A 23,070-nucleotide genomic window follows, 5' to 3' on the forward strand; every position below is an offset into this window, starting at 1 on the left:
GGGCTGTTAAGTTTAAGCTCGCAAAGAGTACGGATCGAGCGTAGTAGTCCTAATTGTGCCCGCGAAGTTTTGTGCCGGAGTGAAGATACCGGGTGTGAGCCTTGGTAACTGGCGAATATTGAAAGTGTGTCCGAAAACAACTACGGAACCTTTGGTGTGGGAGAAGATAATACGGGCCGATACCCTAAAAGCGTGCACTCATTTTACCGCTTCGCGAGTGAGAAATCCGGAAACCGACGTCGGTTTTCCGCCAAGACCGTCTCGACGCGAGTGCCCCTTAAAAGTGCTGTGAAGCCGAAGCAGCGTCCCCAGAGCTTTCATCCGACGCCCATTCCCTCCCCACCGGCGGAAGCGACATCGCTGTGAGCGGAGCGGCGGCGAGGGCCCAACCTAAATGTGCTCACGAGTGGCAGAGTAGGCAGCCCCTGAGGTTAAAGGTGAGTTGCATGAACCTCTAATTTGTTATAAAAGTGAGCCAAGCGTGCCAAACGTGCTATAATAGTAGCATGCCATAAAATTCAATGAACTGAAATTCTTCTTCTTCTTCTTCTCTTCTGGGTGGCCGAGACTGCTGTACTGTCAGTCTATACTGCCAAGGAATGTCAAGTCGTGAAGTGTGTTAGAGCAACTCTATCGCTCAATTCTAAAATCGTTCGCGATCTCTATTGATCTTTTCCTTTCGTTTAATTAATAATGGGACCGAATTCATTAGATCGGTCATTTTTGTTTATTTGAAACCACGAGTGATTTTGTGTTTCTGTAGTGTTAGTCTAAATTGTAATGTTGTTTGTTTTTACAAATTCTGATATCTGACGGTAGTCTTTGGTAGTAGCATTATTAAGTACAGATTCCATGTCATTGTGTTGTGTAAGTATTTTGTATTTTCTTCTTGATTGAGAATGTTTTGAGCATTGTAGAAAGATATGGTTGGAGTCCTCTTTTACCCCACAGTGGTCACATTTATCATCTTGAACTAGATTCCACATGTGTAATTTTTCTTTAGTCATTATGTGATATGTTCTCAGACGGCCAATTGTTACTATTTGTTGTGTGTTTAGATCCAGTTTATGGAACCATGGTTTGAATGATGGGATTTGCATAAGGTTGAAGTGTTTTGTGCCTTTCTGTGTTGATGTTGTAGTATATTCTTGTATCCATTCTTGGAGTGTTTCAGCTTTGGCTAGGTTTAGTGTATCATTCAATGGGATTTTAGTATGAATTTTGTGTTCACTAGTACATCCCTCTTTGGAAAGTATGTCTGCTTTTTCGTTACCTGTTATTCCTTTGTGACCTGGTACCCATTGGAGTACTATTGTTTTGTTTGTTTTATTGAGTTTATTTATTATATCTTGTATTATAAAATTGTTTTTAATATTTTTATTTTTAATACTTGTTAGGGCAGATTTGTTGTCTGTGCAAATTATAAATGTTTGTTGTTCTTTAGTTTCAATTATCTCGATGGCCGTTTTTATTGCCATTAATTCTACATTCATTATTGACATTGCTTGGTTTACTTGACATTTTAATTTTTCATTATTGTCTTCGCACCATACACCCATTCCACAGGCGTCGGTAGTTTTTGATCCGTCGGTGTAAATTTTTTGAAAATTTCTATAGTTTTCGTTTAAATAGTTTAATGTTATTCTTTTTACTGTTTCGTTGTTCATGGTCTTTAGTTTAATGTTAGGTATTTCATTTTGTATGATTTCCTTAAGATTTATGTTGCTTTCGATTTGTTGTGAGGCATTATGCGTTTGAATTATTAGATAATTGTTTTCGAATACTGTTAATTCTAGGAATGTGAAGTATTTAGTTAGATTTTCTAATTCTAAAAATTTTGATAAGATTTGGGTTATTGGTTTATTATTAACGAAAGTGTTGATGGCCTCCTTTTTAGTCAACCATTTAGCTCTTTGGTAGATGGGAATTTCTCCTGCTTCTGAGTACAAAACGTTTATCGGGGTGGATTTTAAAAGTCTTAGGCTTGTTCGAAGCGCTGAGTTGAAAGATGAATTTAGTTTCAATAAATTAGTTTTTGCTGTTCCTCCATACAGTGTCAGACCGTAATCGACCTGAGATCTGATTATTGCTTTACTAATTTTCAGTGCGGTTTTTGGGTGTGCTCCACTATTTTTTTACAAATCATTTTCATGATGTTTAATCTTTTTTTAATTTTGGTGTTGACGTAGTTTATATGTGGTTTGTGGGAGAGCTTATTATCTACGATGTACCCTAGATATTTGTGGTGTTCTTTTTGTTCTATTGGAGTGTTGTTGATTTTAACATTAATTTTATTGTTCATTTTAGAATTGAACAAAACTACTGCTGATTTGTCCGGGTTTATTTCTATTTTTAAGGATGCTAGTTGTTCTCTTAATGTTTCTAAAACAATGTTCGATGTTAATTCTATTTCTTCCAATGAGTCCCCTATGATTGCTATTGAGAAATCGTCGGCAAATTGGATAAAAATCACTTTGTCTGTTGTTATGTTGTGTAAGTCTCTCGTATAGACGTTGAACAATATAGGGGAGAGTGGGCAACCTTGTGGTAGTCCTTTATTGGTGCTTTGTATTATTTCGCCTTGGGTGGTTTGCATGACAATTTTTCTGTTTTTTAGGTATAATTCAAACCAGTTTATGATTTTTCTCGGGATTCTTAGTCCTTCTAGTTGTTTAAGCAAAATGTTAATATCTACGGAATCAAAAGCTTTAGTGAGGTCCAAGAATATTGTTGCTACTTGCTGTTTTTGACGTTTTTGGTTTCTGTTATAATTGAATTAATATGGTTTACGCAGTTAATGGCAGAATATCCTTTCTTGAATCCGTATGACAAGTCGGGTATAAGATTTTGTTGATCTAAGAATGAATTGAGCCTTTCTTTAATTTCGCAGTTAATTATTTTCAAATTTATGTTTATTAGTGCTATTGGTCGATACGATGTTTCTTTCATTTTATCCTTACCCGGTTTTAAGATTGGTATGATCTTGATAAGAAGCCATTCTTCTGGTATTAGTTCGTCCATCCATACCTTATTGGTTAATTCTAAGATTTTAATCAGTAGGTTCGAATTGATGTTTTTGAGTATGTAATATGATAATTTATTTTGTCCGGCCGCAAATGTGTCTTTTTTCCCTTTTATTGTATTTATCATGTTTTTAATATTCAATGGTGCTATGTATTTCTCTTCAACCACATCGAAATTGGTTCCTATTCTTGAAATATCATTATTTGTTTCATTTTTAAAATTGAGCTCAATGAATTTATTAGCTAAATCTTGATTATTGATTAGTTCTGAGTTGTCTTTGTATTTGAAATTACCGCTTATACATTTTACAATTTTCCACATTTCGTTGACGCTCGTCTGTTCGTTAATTTCATCGAGCATTTTATTCCTGTACTCATATACTTCTTTTTTTAAAGCTTTTTTGAAATTACGTTCAGCTTTTTTGAATTCGTGTTTATTTTCTAATGTTAAATTATTTCTGAATTCTATGTGTTTTTTGTTTTTAGTTTCGTAGAGTTGCTTTATGTTTTCGTTCCAATATGGTTTGACTTTTTTCTTACTGTTAGGACGTATTGTAAATGTGGCCTTGTTGATTGCTTTATTTACTTCTGAATTTAGTTCATCTATGCTTGTTAATTGTCTGAAGTCAATTTCGTTAATATTTTCTATTGCTTGTTTTTTGCTAATTATCGTTCTTGGTGTGTCACTATCAAATTTGTTATAAGAGGTTATGCTGCATTCAATGAGCTTGTGGTCTGATCCTAGGTCGTCAGTACTTGTTTCCCAGTTTGTTAATGGTCCTAATTCTGGTGTAGTGATAGTTAGATCTATGGCGGATGGGTTATAGTTTAAGTCTTCCCACCTTGTCGCTATTCCGGTGTTTAATAGTATTATGTCATGGTTTTCTATGAGTTCACTAATTAGTTCTCCTCTTCTGTCTATTTTGTTAGATACATTATCCCAAGTTGGATGATGTGCATTTAAATCTCCTCCCAGGAATACTGGGGTTGTGCTGTTGTTTATGAAGTCAAAAAGTTTTTCTAATGGTTCTTTAACTTCGTTAAATGGCGTATCTGGTGGAATGTATATTGAAATGAATATTATTGGATGTTTGGTGTTTTTAATTATTATTGCTGTTAGTTCTAAGTCTATGTTAGGAAACGTTAGTTCTTCATAAACCAGTGTAGGGTGGACTAGGATTCCAGTTCCCCCATAACCGTCTAGTCTACAGTTTTTTATGAAATTGTAGTTGAGAAATTTGTATTTCTCGTCTGGCTTAAGCCAAGTTTCTTGAAGAAGAAAGATGTGAATGTTTTTTGTTTTTAGGTATGTTTTGATTGTTTCTCTTTTATGTAATGGTCTGATACTATGGATGTTTAGTTGGGATATGATGAGATCACCTAAAAAGCAATTACCCATAATCGTGTCTTAACTAAGGATTATTACTTTTTATTGTGTGAATTAGTTAGTTGAATTAAATTCTGTATCATTGACGCTATCTCGATTAGTAGTACGTCTGATTCAATTTTGTTATCGTTATTCTTGTCTGTGATTTTTTCGAAGATGTGTTGTAGTTGTTTCGTTAGATTTTCTTGTTCTGTTTTTAGTTTTTCTGTGTCTGTGACTTTATGTGGATTGTTTTCTATCACATGGACTTGTTCAGGATACGTTTCTGGTGTTGGGAAGATGTTTTTTTGTATTTCTGGCCTGGTCTTTGAGGGTTTGGGTCTAGGGTCGTTTGTCATGTTGTTAATGGTTTTCCTGTAGTCCACTTTCGTCGTATTTGTTTGATTAATTCGTCTAAATTGTGCGTTAGTCCTACTGGGTTGTTCCAACTGTGGGAATTCAACGGTAGACTCGAGTAAAGCAAATCTGTTAGATGTTTTGATGTTCGTTTTTGGATAGAGTTGTTCAGCTTCGGGGAAAGTCATTTTGTTAACGGTCATGGCTACATTAATGTGTTCCATTCTGATTCGTTCTGGGTAGTCTTTGTTTGTGGGGAAGTGATCTCCTCCACAATTTCTACATTTTGGTGTTAGGTGTTCTTCGTCGTGTGTATGGTTCTCTGTTACATATTCTCCGCATTTAATACATGTTTTTTTACTTTTACAGGCTATTTCTTTGTGACCGAGTCTCCAACATTTGGTACAAATTTTCACTGGGTAGATGTAGATTTCTGGCTTTTCGAGTACACCGTAGATGCATACTGTTTCGGGAAGTTCTGGTCCCTCATAAGTGATTTTTATCGATCTTGTGTCTACTAGTTTGGAATTCGGATCTTTTGGTTCACTACGTTTTTTAATTCGTTCGATTCGCGTGATTTTTTTGGCTGAAATTGTGTTGTGGTATATGTCTTTTTCCGTTAGCGATATTGGTACGTTTTTTATTATTCCGGTAGTTTCGAGCAACATACGTGGAATGAAAGCTTTGTAGTTATTGTTTTTTAGCGTTTGTGTTGAGTTTAGTATTTTTTCGGCATCTTTTGGGTTTTTGTAGATTAGCTTGTAACGATATTGACCTGCGCGTTTTAGTTCTGTGAACTGATTAAGTCCTATGTCGTAGAGAAATTTCCCTACTTCCATGGGTTCGAGCAACTTTTCACCTTCTTTGATTGAAATCGGTTCAATAAAGAGGACATTGTGTTGATTGTTTTGGATCCACATGATTTGGTCTTTTTTGTTTGTTTGTTTTGAGCTGTTTGTGAATGGTACTTTTTCGGTTGTTGAGTTTTTGTTGGTATTTGGTTGTTGGTCATGATTAGTGTTTTTGGTTACTTGTTTTTGTGTTTGTGATCGTGTGTTGTGCTGTGATTGTGATTGTGATGTTTTTAGTAGTTTGTTCTGTTTGTCTTGATGGGTGGTATTTTCCCTACGTTTTCGCTGTTGTGTTTCGTTTTGTGTTTGTAGTTCTTGTTCTGAGAATCCCTCAAAGGAATCTTCATCGTCCGTGCGGGGTAAAGAAGTCTCCATCCATTCCTTACCTTTGTCGGGTGGCAATTTGGGGTCGTCTGTCTGTGTCGCCGCCATGTTTGGTGTCAACCAAGCATGGGCTTGGCGTCTTTTTTCTCTGTACTTAACCTAACTTATACCAAAGGCTGATGATTTTTTCTCTTTTTTTTCTATTTACAACTATTGACTAACACTACGTAACACTAATTCACTTTAAATTTAAAATACACGATAACTAATGCAAAATATTAATTAAACGAATTTGAAAATCAATGGAAATTTGATTTGGAAAAATTTTCTTCTCGCACGCGGTTTGAGGACTTCACTACACTTGACGCTTGGTTAGACGATTTGCTCTTGTGGTGTTCCTTCGGCGACGGCTTGGTGAGGAATGGAACTGAAATTACGGAAAATCGTTCTCAGCAAGCATTGAGATATGTACACTGAGCCAAAAATTGCGTACGAATTTCATAAGAGAACGCTTGTGAATTGATTTCTTGACTGGTTTTCTCTCTTTCATAAGATTCTTATGAAACACAAAACGTCCGATATTCACAAGAAATTCTTGTCGTTATCATTAGAGATCTTATGAATATCTTTATTTTCCTAAATTCAAAGAGCGATTCTCTAAATACATAATGGTCCTAAAGAATTCCATAATTGATATCTATGATCCTTCATAAGAGTATCTTATGATATTATACCTATTTGTATTATGAACGCAATGATCGATTGAAGTTCACAAGTTTTTCTTATGAGTTTCATTAGATGCTTCTTATGTCTTTATTCCAAAAGAATTTCGTATGAAATTCTTACGTGGTTTTTGATAGGAAGTCGACTGTTTTTCACAAGTGTTACTAATCATTGTCATACGCGCGCTTATGAATCTCAATCGTGAATATTTTGTTATTAGCATCTCTCCACGTAATCCATAAGATTTTCGTATGAAATTGTTAAGAAAATCGTACTCCATTAGATTGTCTTATGAATGTCAATGATCAATGCGTTTGATATCCAAAAAGAGTTTCTTATGGAATTATATCTGTCTATGTAATGAGTGTTATTTCATAAGTCTGTTGTGGAATGTTATAAGATTCTCGAATGAAGAACAAAATACTTCTTATGTCGTTATTCCATAAGAAATTCTTATGTACCTCATACGTTCCGTTTCCTCAGTGTAATGTTTTTTCTTGTTTATCTCTCGTTCTACAAATTTGAGATGCTTTGTACTTCCATTAATCCTTTGGAAGTGTGTCTTAGGGGACGGTGCTACATATTCCGGGATACTTTTCACATTATCGCACGGAAAACCTACGAGAAAAGCGTTACGATTTAGGTACGGATACGTCGTTAAAGGGAAAAAGGTGCATTGCAAGTGAGCAATACTCGCTGAATTGTTCAATTGATGTACAGAGTGCACAGACATTACCCTTGGTCTCAGACCTTTTTCTCTTCGGAACCACCTTACGGTATTATTCGGGGAGAATTCTGTTTTTAACAGCTTTGATTAACCCACCCACCCCCTTGTAACGTTTTTTGTATGAATATTATTCAGCTTTTATATGGGCAGTAACATCGTTTGGACACCCACCCACCCCCTCCAGTGTTTTGAAATTTGTGAATGGGCCCTATAAGCTGATGACAAGATCCCTGACGCTTTTTCAGATTTATCTCTTAATATAAATTTTTATTCAATATCAATTGATTATAGGACTTGACCAAAGTCAATTCCATCACAGTTATATAGGTCCTGCCGATTTAGTGCCCGAACGCAATGACAGCGTAACGGCAGCGAAAGCGGAACCGGTTCGGTCAGAATGAATCACGCCATCTTGGCTGACATGGGACTTCGTTCTGAAATAAGAAGAAAGTTCATTAAGGCTAAATAGCTCGTCATTCGTTTTGACAACAATGATGATTTTTCGGCTTGCATTTCAAAGTGATAAAACTCAGTCTTGATAGTTTATATTGACTTCAAAATGTATCACTGTACGTGCTAACATGCATAAAGTATGCTAATACTTTTTCAGCTGTGTCAGTGCAAAACCAACTGATTTTCTTTGATTCGAAATCGTGAGATGAATTAAGCGAAGTATGCACTTCAACAGAAAAGTAATCGCCTATCTCTATGCGTGGAAAATTTCTCCCAAGAAATGGTCAAGAAAATCACTTTTTTCTGATCGCAGTACGCAGTTGAGAAGAAATGTCACTTCAAAGGGGGCTCTCTGTAGCTCAAGAAAAGCATTTTCCTTTGATCGCAGTACGCAGTTGAACAGAAATGTCAATTCAAATGGAGCTCACTGTAGGAAATTTCTTGACCATTTCTTGGGCAGAAATTTTTACTTTTCTTGAGCGAAACAGCATACTTAGCTTTAGCAACAATCATCAACGACGCGTACAGATTTCAATGACGGCCTACTTCGCCTTAATGTTAAATTAATATATGTAGAGAGGTTCTTCTCTAATGTCAACATTTTTCGTAATTGATACAAGGCAAACAACTAAGAAAACTCAATGATTGCTGGGATGGAAATTTCAGTTCAATTTGATTTTTATAGCAACCCACTTTATAAGGCTGTGCCAGTCAGTGCGCCGAAATGTGACACAGCTGCGCTAGGCACACTGCGTAGAGTGACCACCCCCTTGAATGCTGATAAATATGCAAAATATTTATTATCAATTCAATAAAAATCCTGAATTTTCGATTTTTTTTTTTAATTTTTACCAACATTTTGTTTTGGACCAATTTTTAATGCTTGTTTTTAATTATGAATCGTGGTTTTTACGCTTTCTATTTATATCCGTTCATGAGTCCTCTCATGGCGTAGTGGTAACGCGCCGCAACTAGAGATCGGGGAGTCGTGAGTTCGATTCTCACTGAGAAGACGTGTAAATTTTTCGCAAATCTTCACATCAATTTGCCCATCTAATCCAATTGCAAATTATATGTAATGTTTAGCTTTTCAGGAGTTGCTAAACTTCCACTCGGCTGGTTAGTCGTAAAAACCACGATTCATAATTAAAAACAAGTATTTATCGAGCAACGGACTCATGTTCCGTAACCGGTCGTTTGAGAACGTCGCGACCCATTGGAAGCCCACACAATAGATACCTCAGCCAGCGCAGTTGCTGGCTAGTGTAGTGTGCTATTCCTATACCTAAAAAACAATGCGCTATCGGGCTAGGCATTGGATATATATATAGAAAGCGTTGTGTTTGGATGGGCATCTAATTCTTCCGAAAGAGGTGTACTTTGCGAAAAAGGACCACGTGATTATTGAGCTGAAATCGAATTCAGGTTAACTTCTGCGTTAATGAGTCCTCTCATGGCGTAGTGGTAACGCGCCCCAACTGGAGATCGGGGAGTCGTGAGTTCGATTCTCACTGAGAAGACGTGTAACTTTTTCGCAAATCTTCACATCAATTTGCCCATCTAATCCAATTGCAAATTATATGTAATGTTTAGCTTTTCAGGAGTTGCCAATTTTTAAGTAAAAAAACAATTTCAGCTGATCGCTCACTGCGTATCGCATGAAAGTAACAGCAGTATCATCAATGTTTTCGTTTCGTAAAATGGACTATAGGGCCAGATTTTCTGAACCAGTTTTTTCAATCAAAATCGAAGCAATGTTCATGAAAATTTATCACTGCTCTGGACTTACTATCAAAAAACGTCTTAAGTTATTGAACAAAACGGTATATCATTTTATCATTAGGCTTTTGTAGGAAAAAAGTAGATTTATTTTTGAATTGATTTAACAAGAAGGTTCCTAAGTTTTGAAGTGTTTCTCCAACGTTAAGAAAATTACTTACGTCGATTCGAAATATTAATAATAAGTTAAGTAAGTTTGCTGTCCATTCTTTGGAGCCTTCCTTAGCCGAAAGGTTGGAGTCCGCGGCTACAAAGCAAAGCCATGCTGAAGATGTCTGGGTTCGATTCCCGGTCTGTCCAGGATCTTTTCGTAATGGAAATTTCTTTGACTTCCCTGGGCATAGAGTATCATCGTACTTGCTACACGATCTACGAATGCATAAATGGCAACTTTGGCAAAGAAAGCTCTTAGTTAATAACTGTGGAAGTGCTCATAAGAACACTACGCTGAGAAGCAGGCTCTGTCACAGTGAGGACGTAATGCCAAGAAGAAGAAGAAGTTTGCTGTCCATAATATGGAACAATGTGTATCCATAATTAGGAACATGCAATTGACAGATTATTTCATTTATGATTTTTTACATGATTGCTGATTGATTGTCCCATTTTATTTCCTACGTTTGTTTAGATTTTAGACAAATAATTGTGTCTTGTGACTTGTGTCTTTTGTTGAAGTTGCTTAGTAATTAAAAATGTAAATTTATGAAGAATAGTGGTGGGACATTTCATACATAGATTGGACAAGAAGATAGTAGACCCTTAAAGTCGTGATTCAGTTTTCAAATAGAACTTTTGCTTAAAATGAAAGAACTTAAGCACATTACCTAATCTTTCATTTAGTATTTTGAATACCAAACTTTTAACCGTTGAAGTCAGTAGTATAGTACTGGTTTCAATTTTTGTTCCACAAACTGCCCTAATGTTAATGCCTTCGGATATGACAATAGATGCACAGTGAAACATTTGAGTATGTGATTTGGAACTTCGAATGATGTGTAAATATTTCAACAATAATGGCAGATTGTTTTCTCGGAGTCGCATTTGCTGCATGTTTGTTCGACACATATTTTTCCTAATAGACAAGATATTTTAAGAACACTTCACTGTTCTGTTGAACGCGTAAGGTCGTTTTCTTTATTCAATTAATTGTATCCTAGACACTATAAAAATATGGCAAATATTGTTATATCTATTTCTTTGAGAAACTTAGCATGCTAGCAGACTATTCTCATCATCCTGGTATCATCCAGACTGTCGTATAAATTATTATGATAGTAAATTTAATAAATACTGTTGATGACTTAATCGAAATCGCCTAGAAGGTGGTTCAATTGAAATTTAACTAACAAATGACGTGCTGCACCATTTGTTCGCCGTTTGGTGCGTAACTAAAATTTACACAGATACACAGCCAGAAAATCCGTTGCTCTTTTTTGTGGATTATAAAATACGCAGCCATCGCGCGGTTGTAAAATCTTATAAACGCCTATGAGAAATTTGGTTTCTTATACACACACGAACTTGCGAGGCTAATTCAGTAGTAGGTATCGTAAAATTTATTTTTTTCTCCTATCGGTAATATGTACAAATATCGTTCAACAAATTTTCAAAAACTGCTCGAACTTTGACTATGGTTTAGAATGGAAAAGCTGTTCGCCCTCGCTAGTACATATTCATATGCAAGTCTTGGATCAATTTATCCAGAAACTCCTGTAGTTTGTAGTAGGACCGTGCTCGCCAGTGGATGTTATTGACAATTTGCTCCTCCGCCAAGTAGACACTCTTTTCGATGGTTCGCAAGCCCAGTTTTCGTGCCTTTCTCGCAAACCGATCGAATTGTTCCTTGTGATGCTCTTGATTCATCATCGAAGTGACGGAATCTATCATCTTGTTTAGAGTGGAAAATCCGTCTCCGAAGCTGAAAGAGAAAAATTCAAATGTTAAAATGTACTAGAAATACATTGATTAAGAGCTTACTATTTGGCGATTCGTTCGATGTTCTCATACAGGAAGTTGAAGGCGATGTCGTTGCCTGCATAGTTCTTCGCTACAGACTGGAAGGCTCTTGCACCGTCCTGTTTAAGAATTCCCGATGATGAGTCTAATGTCATGTTCAAGTATCTGAAATAATGAAACAGTAGAATCATTAGCACAGCTCAAACTATAATTGTATGTAGACGTACTTCGACAGCAACCATGGCTTGACCGTACATCCCAAAGCGTTTAGTATAAGCTCCTTTTCCGATGCGGAGTCTGTTTCCTTGTATCGTTTGTAGGCAAAGTTCCACTCTGGCACTCCGCCATCTCGCAACGAGGTGCAGTAGATTACCTGCTTCAGGTTGGGTGGAATCTGGTTATCTTTGGAGTCAGTCATCCAGCGCCTGAACAAAGTCTGCGCTCGAACGGAGCACTTATCAATTCCGAACTGACATGCCAGTCCAACTATCCTCTCGCGATGCATCATTTGTAGGTGATCGTTGTCCACGTGGTCATCGAAGCCGTATGTTTCGAAAGATTTTCTAAGTACTGATCGCATCACCGCTAGGAAACTTTCATAAGCAGGTTCGCGGGCCATCATATCGTTGATATATTCCAATCCTTTGCTGAGCGATGCCCAAGAAGAAACGTCATGCGGAAATTGCGACACGATCAGGATCAAAGTCAGAGGTATGTCATATTCAATGAATTCGGCACGTGCAAGATTGAAAGCGTCGTCAACAAGTTGCGATCGGGTTAAGGCCGGAAGACTTGGGAAATTGGTGGTCAGTTTTTTCCACGACGCGTAATCGTAGTTTACCCTGTAGTAACCGGTTCGATCTATGTTCAAATAAACGAAATCATTCTCTTCTGCTTGAATCTCTACTTCAATGCTTTGGTTATCATAGTTGAGCCAATGTTTCGGGATAGAATTGCGCGAGGGAACAGATTGCGTGACAATGGTTATCGGAATATACCACCGGGTTTCGTCGGACGCGTTTTTAGTAGGCAGCATATAGCGCTGTTGGGATATTTTGATCGATTGATCACCTAATCGCTGAACAGTGACTACTGGATATCCAGCCTGCAATGTCCACGTGTCCATGATTTGCTTGACATCTAGCTCTGCAGGCAAAGTGCCAAATTCATGCCCATGTTGGGTTAAAATCTCCCACAAGTCTTCCTGTTCGGCGTTTTCGTATTGGTATTTCTTCAAATACTCCGTTATTCCAGCCTTGAAGGCATCTTGCCCCAGGAAACTGTTCATCATCCGTATTATCGACGCGCCTTTTGAGTAGGATATGGGATCAAAAATACGACGAATATCTGATCCGCGGTTAACTGGAAACGAAATCGGGTGCGAATTTCGATCAGAGTCTTTTTCAAAGGCTTTTTGGAGCTCATTCTGTACAAATGTTTCAAAAACATGCCACTTTTTCTCAGCCTGAAAAAAGAATAAAAATACAATCAAACTCCTCGAGCCATATTTCTAAGCATTTATAACTTACAAAGTTCAAACACTCGTAGCTCATGTATGTGGCAAAGCCTTCCTTCAGCCAAAGGTCGTTCCACCAACGAGGAGTTACCAAATTTCCAAACCACTGATGAGCCAACTCATGTGCCACTACTGACGCAACACGTTCCTTATGTTTGGCCGAAGAACTTTTGTTGTTGTCCTCGGGAACCAGAAAGGCAGACTCCCTGTAATTAGTAGCAAATGTGAGTACACATGTACATCGTATATGAGGGTGCAGAATATATTCGGTAGCGTGTTTAATCAAAAGAAGGAACAAGTCGCTGGAGGTCGCGTGCAAACTTGCAATTAACATAAATCCAAAGGGGACGAAATAATGCTTCCATTCTCACTTACCGGAATGTGATCAAACCCCAGTTTTCCATTGCACTGAATCCAAAGTCTGGCACGGCAACCATATCGATTTTTTTCATGTTGAACTTGAGGTCAAAGTAATTCTCCAAGTAGGGTAGAATGCGTATTGTCAGTCTGTGCACATAATTCGTCATGCGAGCTACTTCCGGTCTGCTCCAAATGTTGATCTGTGGGGTAAATCCTTCGGACCGTTGCGCCAGTTGCAAATTAGATATAATGAATGCCACTAGGTACGTGCTCATCTTTGGAGTTATTTCAAAATCTTCCTTCAAATATCCCGGCCGATAAATGGTAGTCCTAATGTGCTCCGTATTGGAAAGAAACATTGTCTTTTCGACCGAATGCACCAGAGATACCTCAAATGTAGCCTTCATATCCGGACTGTCGAAGCAGGGGAACGCTCGTCGAGCATCGATGGGAGAAAATTGGGTACTTGCAAACCAACTTTTTTCGCCATTTTCCTCATCGGTGAAGGACCCTTTATATAAGCCCTGCAACGTATCACTGAGCTGGCTTTCAAAGTCCAATACGACGGTTATATTATGAATGTGTTCGCCACGTTCTTTGATTCGTAGCACATAGGATTGATTATTTCTACCGTAAAGGGCGTCAAAGGGTAGGTCTTGATTATCAGAATCTAACACTGCGAAGTTATAGGAAAAGCGTTGTAAATGTAAATCGATAATTAAGTGTTCATACGAAACTCACCTTGTGCAGAATGAATTGTAATTTGGTTGATGTCCAAAATGATGGGAAGCAAGTCATCTGATTCGGGAGAATCACGAACTATGGTTATCGCAACAGTTCCAAGGTTGATGGATCGATCAAAGTTGGGCTCAATAGTTAATCTGCATAAAAGAATCAAAATCAAGTGTTTAGATTAGGGCAAACGAACCACGAGAAAGCATGGATTTGAGAGTATGGAGAATAATATTACAATACAATGTTATGGGGGTGGGGGTGAGGGGGCTAGCAAATACTTGTTTTACAAAAGTAATGTCGATAGCAATAATCATGATTTTCACAAATATCGTCATTTAAGGTGAAGATGAATCGAAGCCAAACTTCAAATTTTCAAGAGCACGGATCTGGAGAACCAAACAACCGTTTGAGCTGAAAACCTAATCGATTGGTCACCACCAGCTAGTGACCAATCGATTAGGTTTTCAGCTTAAACGGAAGTTTGGTTCTCCAGATCCGTGCTCTTGAAAATTTGAAGTTTGGCTTAGATTCATCTTCACCTTAAACAGATTTACGTTGATTTTATTTATTTGTTATTTTGTTTTATTTCGTGTCACATCAGTGATATTTATAAATTTTAATTTTGACTACGGAAAAGATTCATGAAATCCTTCAAGAATTTCAGAAAAAAAAAACTCACGAGGAATGTCCTTTGTGATTGTTTCAAGAATTTTTCAGATATTCAAACATGTGCTTTGAAGAGATTCCTCAGAGAATTCTCACGGGGATTTCTTCATGAATTAATTTCGTAGTTTTCAATGCTTGCTTCAAGAATTCATTTTCCAGTTTTCACTCAGTTTGTCCTGGGAGTCCCACGGAAAATCATTCACAGACTTTCTGATATCTTGTAGAATTCCACCAGAGCATGCATTAGAAATTATTTTAATAATTCCTCCTGGAAAGTCTTTTACATACTTATTACATATAAGTTCAAATTGTAAGTTAAAAGAATCCTCCACTACTTTCAGCGAAAAAATCATGGAAAAATTCTAGGCATCTCACCAAAAATGTCTTCAAGATCACTAAGCAAGGAATCATTCCACGAATTCTTCTGAACCCTCTCAATTTTTTTTAATTTGTCCAAAATGCCCAACTAAGAAATGTTTAAAAAAGTCTAACATTCCTATGAAGTTCCTAGCGGAATACGTTCAACTGTTCTTTCACTCTTCCGCAAAAATAATCAAAGATTTCCCGAGTAATTTGTTCAAGGATTTCATAGAGGATTATATTATTGTTTCCCCAAAATACGTCCGAAAAAATTACCAGAGTGTTTTCTAAGTATTTTCCATAGATTTGTTTCTCTAACCCGCAAAGAACCGGGACGAACGAACTAAAATTTTCAAAATGCTCGTTCTCGGCAATGCTCCAACCGATTGTCGAGATTTTTGGCTTTTAGTGAAGGGGAATAGTTGTACTAGCTTCCAGCGTTGGTGCCGCCCCGTTATTTTGAGATGCAAATATGTCTGTGTTTTTCCCGTTTTTTACGCTGAGCTGACCAAATAGCTCTGGTTCTTAAATGTATTCGTCGCTCAGTTACCTAAATCTTATCAGAGAGGTGCCGTTCAGTGAGGGGATGGTTACAGACATCTCGAGAATCACTTGGCTCCGATGGTTTTTAACCTGGTTCTCCGGAAAATCCGGAATATTCGTGAAAATGGTCAATTCGTGAAAGTCATCCTCGACAGCTGCGGTTCATCAGAATTCATTGACAAAGAACGTAATAGATGATTGGAATTGCTTATCGACATGAGTGGCCACTATGACGGCCTCCAGAAGATCCGTAACATCCGTAAAAATGGTCATTTCGTGAAAACTATTCTAGACCATTGGGATTATTTCCAGTGATATCAAAATTGATAATTATGGAATATAATGGACGATTTGGACTGTTCAAGGACATAGCTGGCCACTATAATGGCATCCGGAAGATCCGGAACATCCAAAACAATGGTCGTTTGATAAGAATCCACCTATACCACCGTGATTTTTTCCAATGATATCAGAAATCATAATTATAGAACATTACGGATGATATTGATTTTTCACGGACATATGTGGCCAGTATAATGGCTTCCGGAAGATCCGGAACATCCGTAAAAATGATGTCGTCCCGGCACTTTGCGGGTTAAATGATATCATAATTTATGATTGTACAGTTAACTCTTCCTTACTCGTTATTGAAGGGACCATCGAGTTAGGGAGGTATCGAGTTATAGAACACAAAATCAGTGCAATTGCTATCCAAGGGACCATCGAGTTAGCTATGAAAACCAACTTTTCCTATGGTTCTCTAACTCGATATCGAGATACCGAATATCGAGTAAAGGAGAGTTAACTGTATAACCTAACGAATGATTTGGATATAAGTGGTTACTGTTGTGGCACCCGGAAGATTCGGAACATCCGTAAACATGGCAAATTTCGTGAAAATCATCATAAATTACCATAATTTTCCCAATGATATCAGTATTCATGAATATAGAACAAATGCATGATTTATATTGTGTACGAACATAAGTTGTCACTATAATGGCCTCCGGAAGATTCTAGACTTCCAAGATTTTTTCCAATAAATTCATAATTTAAAATTTTAGAACCTAACTGATGACTTATATTGTTCATGGACATAAGTGACTGCTGTGATGACAGCTGGAGGATCCGGAATATTCGTGAAAATGGTAATCTCGTGAAAATCACCCTAGACCTTCTGACTTCAATTATCTTGCATATATCTTAAGAGATAATCTAGTTACTCTGTTACTAGTTACTCTGATCTATTGAAGGGCGTTATAGTTGCTTCCATTGAATAATTCAAACCATCTGGTAAATACTATCTATTTGAAATATGTTATGATTTTTTGGAAGGATACAAAAAATCCATAAACAGTCAAAACCATCCCTTTGTGCTATTATCATAATTTCAGATACGTTCGGAGAAATCGCGGTGGTTTTGGATGATTTTCAAGAAATGGCCATTTTTATGGATGTTTCGGATGCCCCTACAGTGGTCACTAATATCCATGAACAATATAAATCATCCGTTAGGTTATACAATTATAAATGATGATATCATTGGAAAAAATCGTGGTGGTTTTCACGACACGACATTTATATACGGATGTTCTTTCCGGAGGTCATTATAGTGGCCGCTTTTTTTCACACCACAGATGCCACTCATGCCCATGAATACATAATACAAATCACCCATTATATGGTTATTATGATTTCTGATATCTTTGGAAAAAAAATCGTTATGTTCAAGAACGGAGGTCCAGAATATTTTTTATAAATAGATCATTTTATTTACAGATGTTCCGGATCTCCCGTAGGATATTATAGTGGCTACGTATGTCTGTAAACAATTCAAATAATTCATTATGTGTTAATAATTCGAATATCTTTAAAAAATCGAATCAATTCTTTTACAAAATGGCCATATTTACGGATGTTTCGGAGGCCACCAAAGCCACAACATATCTATATTCACGATTTAAAATAAAACGCGGTTTGCGGTTTCACAAAATAACCATGTTCATTGATGTTCCGGATCTTTTGGAGGCTATCATAGTGGTCACTTATCCACTTCTTCTTCTTTCTGGCGTTACGTCCCCACTGGGACAGAGCCTGCTTCTCAGCTTAATGTTCTTATGAGCACTTACACAGTTATTAACTGAGAGCTTACTATGCCAATGACCATTTTTGCATGCGTATATCGTGTGGCAGGTACGATGATACTTTATGCCCTGAGAAGTCGAGAAAATTTCCAACCCGAAAAGATCCTCGACCGGTGGGATTCGAACCCACGATCCTCAGCTTGGTCTTGCTGAATAGCTGCGCGGAAAATACGCGTTGGTCTAGAATGATTTTCACGTGATGATAATATATACGGATGTTCTGGATCTTCTGGAGGCCATTATAATGGCCACTTATGTCCAGGAATAATTAAAACCATCCGTTATGTTCTAAATTTATAAATTCTGATATCATTGGAAAAAAATCGAGGTTTTCTAATACAAGTCGAACTTGATTATCCACAGTATCTATTTTTTTTTTATTTCGGATAATCGAACTCTCCGGAAAATCGAATCACTAAAAAAAAAAAAATAAATAAAAATCTGCGATAAAAGAACTTAAATCTTTTTTCGTTGCTTTATTTATATTTAGCAGTGGCGTAGCCAGAAATTGACATTTTCCAGTAAAGAAGCTAGGCAAAATACAGGATGCTTCGATGCTTACTGACTTTAAAATGGCTTGCTCAATTTTCACCACCTAATTAAAAATTGTCAATCTTGTCGCTCCCTTGCGACGCCGATGCACCTATTCGTTTCCATCATTTGTTTCTATAGACTCCCTTTACCTTTGAGTCGCATGAGCGCTACAGCCATAAAACAAAAATATTTTAATGAATTCTGATATAAGTAATTGGAAAAAAATCGCGGTGGTCTAGGATAGTTTTCACAAAATGACCATTTTTACAGATGTTCCGGATCTTCCGGAGGCCATTACAGTGGCCACATACAGTATTGGACAAAACATTTGCAACTTTTTCGATTTTCCATACAAAATGACCAACTTTGGTAAGCTAGATCTCAGTTATTTATGGACCGATTTGAATGAAACTTTCACAGAACATCAGATATAACTTGAATTTTAACATACATTTTTGAATAATTTTTCCAATCACGAGTTTATAAGTAATAACGGTTTGACTAAAGTGAAGTTTTCGACGAAAAATTCTAAACTATTTATCTCAAAATCTGATAGCCCTACACAAAAACTGTCTTCAACAAACTTATTCATCTCATCAAAATCTACAACTTTGCTGAAGATACCATGAAGCTATTCCTTCAGTATGTTTAGTTATGTCAATTATAAAAAATCGTCAAAAAATTCACTTTAGTCAAACCGTTACTGCTTTTCAACTTGTGATTGGAAAAATCACTCAAAAATATATGTTAACATTCAAGTTATGTCTGATATTCTGTGAAAATTTCATTCAAATCGGTCTATAAATAACTGAGATATACTTTATCAAAGTTGGTCATTTTGTATGGAGAATCGAAAAAGTTGCAAATGTTTTGTCCAATACTGTATGTCCATGAACAGTCAAAATCATCCATTATATTTCATAATTATCAATTCTGATATCATTAGAAAAAATCCCGGCGGTCTAGGATAGTTTTCACGAAATGACCATTTTTACGGATGTTCCAGATCTTCCGGAGGCCATTATAGTGGCCACATATGCCCATGAACAGTCAAAATCATCCATTATATTTCATAATTATCAATTCTGATATCATTGGAAAAAATCACGGTGGTCTAGGATAGTTTTCACGAAATGACCATTTTTACGGATGTTCCGGATCTTCCGGAGGCCATTACAGTGGCCACATATGTCCATGAATAGTCAAAATCATCCATTATATTTCATAATTATCAATTCTTATATCATTGGAAAAAATCCCGGTGTTCTAGGATAGTTTTCACGAAATGACCATTTTTACGGATGTTCCAGATCTTCCGGAGGCCATTATAGTGGCCGCTCATGTCGATAAGCAATTCCGATCATCTATTACGTTCTTTGTCAATGAATTCTGATGAATTGGCAATAAACCGCAGCTGTCGAGGATGACTTTCACGAATTGACCATTTTCACGAATATTCCGGATTTTCCGGAGAACCAGGTTACTTACCATCGGAGCCAAGTTATTCCCGAGATGTCTGTAACCATCTCCTCACTGAATGGCACCTCTCTGATAAGATTTAGGTAACTGAGTGACGAATCCATTTAAGAACCAGAGCTATTTGGTCAGCTCAGCGTAAAAAACAGGAAAAACACAGACATATTTGCATCTCCAAAAAACGGGGAGGTTTTGGCGGGGCGGCACCAACGCTGAAAGTTAGTACAACTACTCCCCTTCACTAAAAGCCAAAAATCTCGAAAATCGGTTGGAGCATTGCCGAGAACGAGCATTTTGAAAATTTTAGGTTCGTCCCGGCACTTGGCGGGTTAACATTCGGGAATTTTCTAACGAAATTTTTCATCACAGTTACAGTTCCTAGGCTCTAGAAATAACTCCATTTTTTTCGAATGATAACCTCAGGATTCTTTCATGAATAACATTCAAAAATGTATCCACTCTTTTTTTTTTTTGTGCAAAAACTACTCCAGGAAACTCTCAATATTTTTTAGGGATTGCTTTACAACCTCCTACAAGCATGGGAAACATTCACTCGATTATTGCGTTCTCCTCGCTCACTTCCGCACGCAGTCAAGAGCGAGGTTGCCGTTTCTCCAACCAAGATGAGTGTTTCAATTTCCAATGCGGTTTCTACTTGTTCGCCGAGCGACATATGATTCACTAACGACTCCGTGTGCCGAAGGCATCCGATTACTGTAGCGAATGATTAGTTACTTTCCGATTTCGCATGAGTGGCATTCGTGTTTGAAAGCTGATGAGCGCTCCACTGACTAAAAATACACCTGGCGGAATGATTCTGTGAGCGCGGAATCCATACATTCCCCTGAATGCATTCAGCGACAGAATGGCGAACGCGTTCTTTCGTGTCTCACATTTAATAGTGGACTGATTTTCTCTCCGCTCCGTGAGTCTTTTGATTTTCGGTTAAACTCAATCGTTTGCGATTCGTCGGGATTGCGCTCACCCTACTAGCGTTCGGCTATCACTGAACATTCGGTGGCTGCAGATATTTTGCTGTTTGTTATCGGTAGCGTCCGGATGAGTGAGTGAATTTTCCCACGCTTGAACTCCTTTACGAATCACTCCATAAAAATAAACATACAAAACAAATTTAAAGAAGTTTTTTTGGTAATTTTTTGAATAATTAAAAAAAAAATTTTTTTATAAAAATACTAAATTTCTGTCGTAAAATTCAAGAATTATATCTTAGAATATCTGAAACTTGTTGGCAATTACCTTAGAGAAAAGCTTAAATGGATTAACTAACTTGAGGATTTGCATAATGTTTTTTATGAACTCGACAGTTTCATGATACTATGGTGAACATATTGATGTGAAACCCATTTTCCTACCTTTAGAAATTTTATACAAACCTTTTTGAAGGGTCTATTATCGACTTTTTTGTAATACTGTAGAAGTTTTACGCGAAAATATTGCCGGTATTTTTTAAGAACAATACGAAAGATATGTTGTGGTAAAAGTCGTAATGTAAAATTTTAATGAATTTGAATCTCAGGGAAAACTCTTGCATTACTTTGAAAACATGTTGAGGAATTCCTGTTGGACTTTCAGAAATTAAAAACCATACGTATAAAAATTCTGCATTTTTTCAAAACTATTATAATTTACCTTTTTATAGATTCTTTGAAATGTTGCTTGTTTGAGTATGGTAAGATTTTTGTACGAAGTTCAGCAAACATGATGCTTTGAAGGAAGGAGAAACAACAAAATGTTGAAACAAGTAGAACAATAGATGGGCAACGGTACTATGAAAGTTAAGTGATTTTTTATACTCTTTTCTCTAGAGGTAAGTTATAGGATAGTTATAATCTCTCTAATGAATTTACAAATAAAATAAATTTCTCAAGAAGTTCCATCAGAATCTTCCTTAGAAATTGTCCTTGAAATCTATACTTCCTTGACTTCTGGTTTTAAGGAATTTTGCTAAAAAGCCTCTAAAAATTCCGCACTCGTATCGCACAGAAATTCAAGCCAAGAATATGGATTCTGTCAAAAATTAGTAAAATTATTTCTGAAAAAGTGTTTTAAGGAAGATCAATGCTAATTTCTTTATAAATATCTTAATAAATCCTTTCTCCCTTCCCTGTTATTTTGCTACATGTTTCTCTACAGATTCCTTTACCGCTATGCTTATTTTGGAAGCTAAAGTTTTCCTGGGGTTTTTCATCAAATTTCCTTTAAAGATTCGAAGGCAAGAGACATTGCAAAAACAAATTCCTTTACAATTCTTGAATAATCCGGGCAAGCAAAATTTGTAAAATAAAAACAGAAGAATATTGGATGCATTTTTTATGTATTTTGGAAATATTTGTTAAGGACTTTCGATGAACTTGGCGGAATAATTTGTAATATTTTTTTTGGGAAAACTATGTAAGGAATCCACAGAAGAATTTCTTGTAGATCTTTCAGCGAATATAAGATTTGACAGAATCAATTATTTTTTTGGAGAAATTGTGAGGGAAAACTGATTTTTTGAAAGATTAAGTAACTTTTTTTGGGTAAATCCGGGAACATATTCCGGTATCAATTTGCTTATTTTGAAAAGTAGACATAGAAGGAATGGTTGGAAGTTTTTTGGAAAATGCTGCTACAAATCTGTTGGAAATTAATCACATAATTTATGAAATTATGAGTTTTCTTGGAAAAATATAGCTCAACCAATAAATTTATTCATGCGAAAACACTATGGTCGATTTTGTTATATTATTTCACACCAGGTTAAAATTCTGCCATTCACTTGAAGAAAACTTGCCGATGCCGATATTTTAAGAAAGTTATGCCTTATTTTTCGACAAAAATTCCCGCTATGTACTGTCTGAGAAATTCCTTTAGTAATGTTGTCTATATTTTCAATTATTTTTTTTTCGGACACTATACGAATTGAAATTATAACATTTACATTATAATGTATAGATTTCTTTAGTGAATTCATCACCGGAAACTTCGAGCAGTGTATCCTCCAAAAACATGAGAAATTAGAATGCAGTGAATATGCTGCTTTATGCTGAATCAGCATTATTTGGATTATTTAGAAAAAAAAAGAATTTTGGGAATCCAATTTCCAGGATATTGACGCTTTTTTGTACCACGATATTTTTTGCAACGCAGATGTCGAAAAATTACGCTTATCGCATA

General features: G+C 36.6%; 1 protein-coding gene and 1 non-coding gene across 3 annotated transcripts in view; one reads left to right on the forward strand and one right to left on the reverse strand.

The window, feature by feature from the left end:
* The first annotated feature begins 9,271 nt into the window (after nt 1-9,271).
* Trnas-gga lies at nt 9,272-9,344 on the forward strand. The gene has a single exon. It is a non-coding gene; the product is annotated as a tRNA-Ser (tRNA).
* A 1,227-nt stretch (nt 9,345-10,571) lies between these two features.
* The window catches only part of LOC5575831 (aminopeptidase N), a 72,543-nt gene continuing 60,044 nt past the window's right edge, over nt 10,572-23,070 (reverse strand). For both annotated transcript variants that reach the window (XM_021838759.1, XM_021838758.1), the window contains 6 exons: nt 14,177-14,316; nt 13,451-14,111; nt 13,089-13,281; nt 11,787-13,024; nt 11,581-11,724; nt 10,572-11,521 (listed from right to left, as the gene is read on the reverse strand). In XM_021838759.1, coding sequence (XP_021694451.1) covers nt 11,266-11,521; nt 11,581-11,724; nt 11,787-13,024; nt 13,089-13,281; nt 13,451-14,111; nt 14,177-14,316 — 2,632 coding nt within the window. In that variant the 3' untranslated portion in view covers nt 10,572-11,265. The remainder of the gene's footprint in view (nt 11,522-11,580; nt 11,725-11,786; nt 13,025-13,088; nt 13,282-13,450; nt 14,112-14,176; nt 14,317-23,070) is intronic.

The sequence above is a fragment of the Aedes aegypti genome, chromosome 1 (genome assembly GCF_002204515.2).
Source record: "Aedes aegypti strain LVP_AGWG chromosome 1, AaegL5.0 Primary Assembly, whole genome shotgun sequence".
Lineage (NCBI taxonomy): Eukaryota > Metazoa > Arthropoda > Insecta > Diptera > Culicidae > Aedes > Aedes aegypti.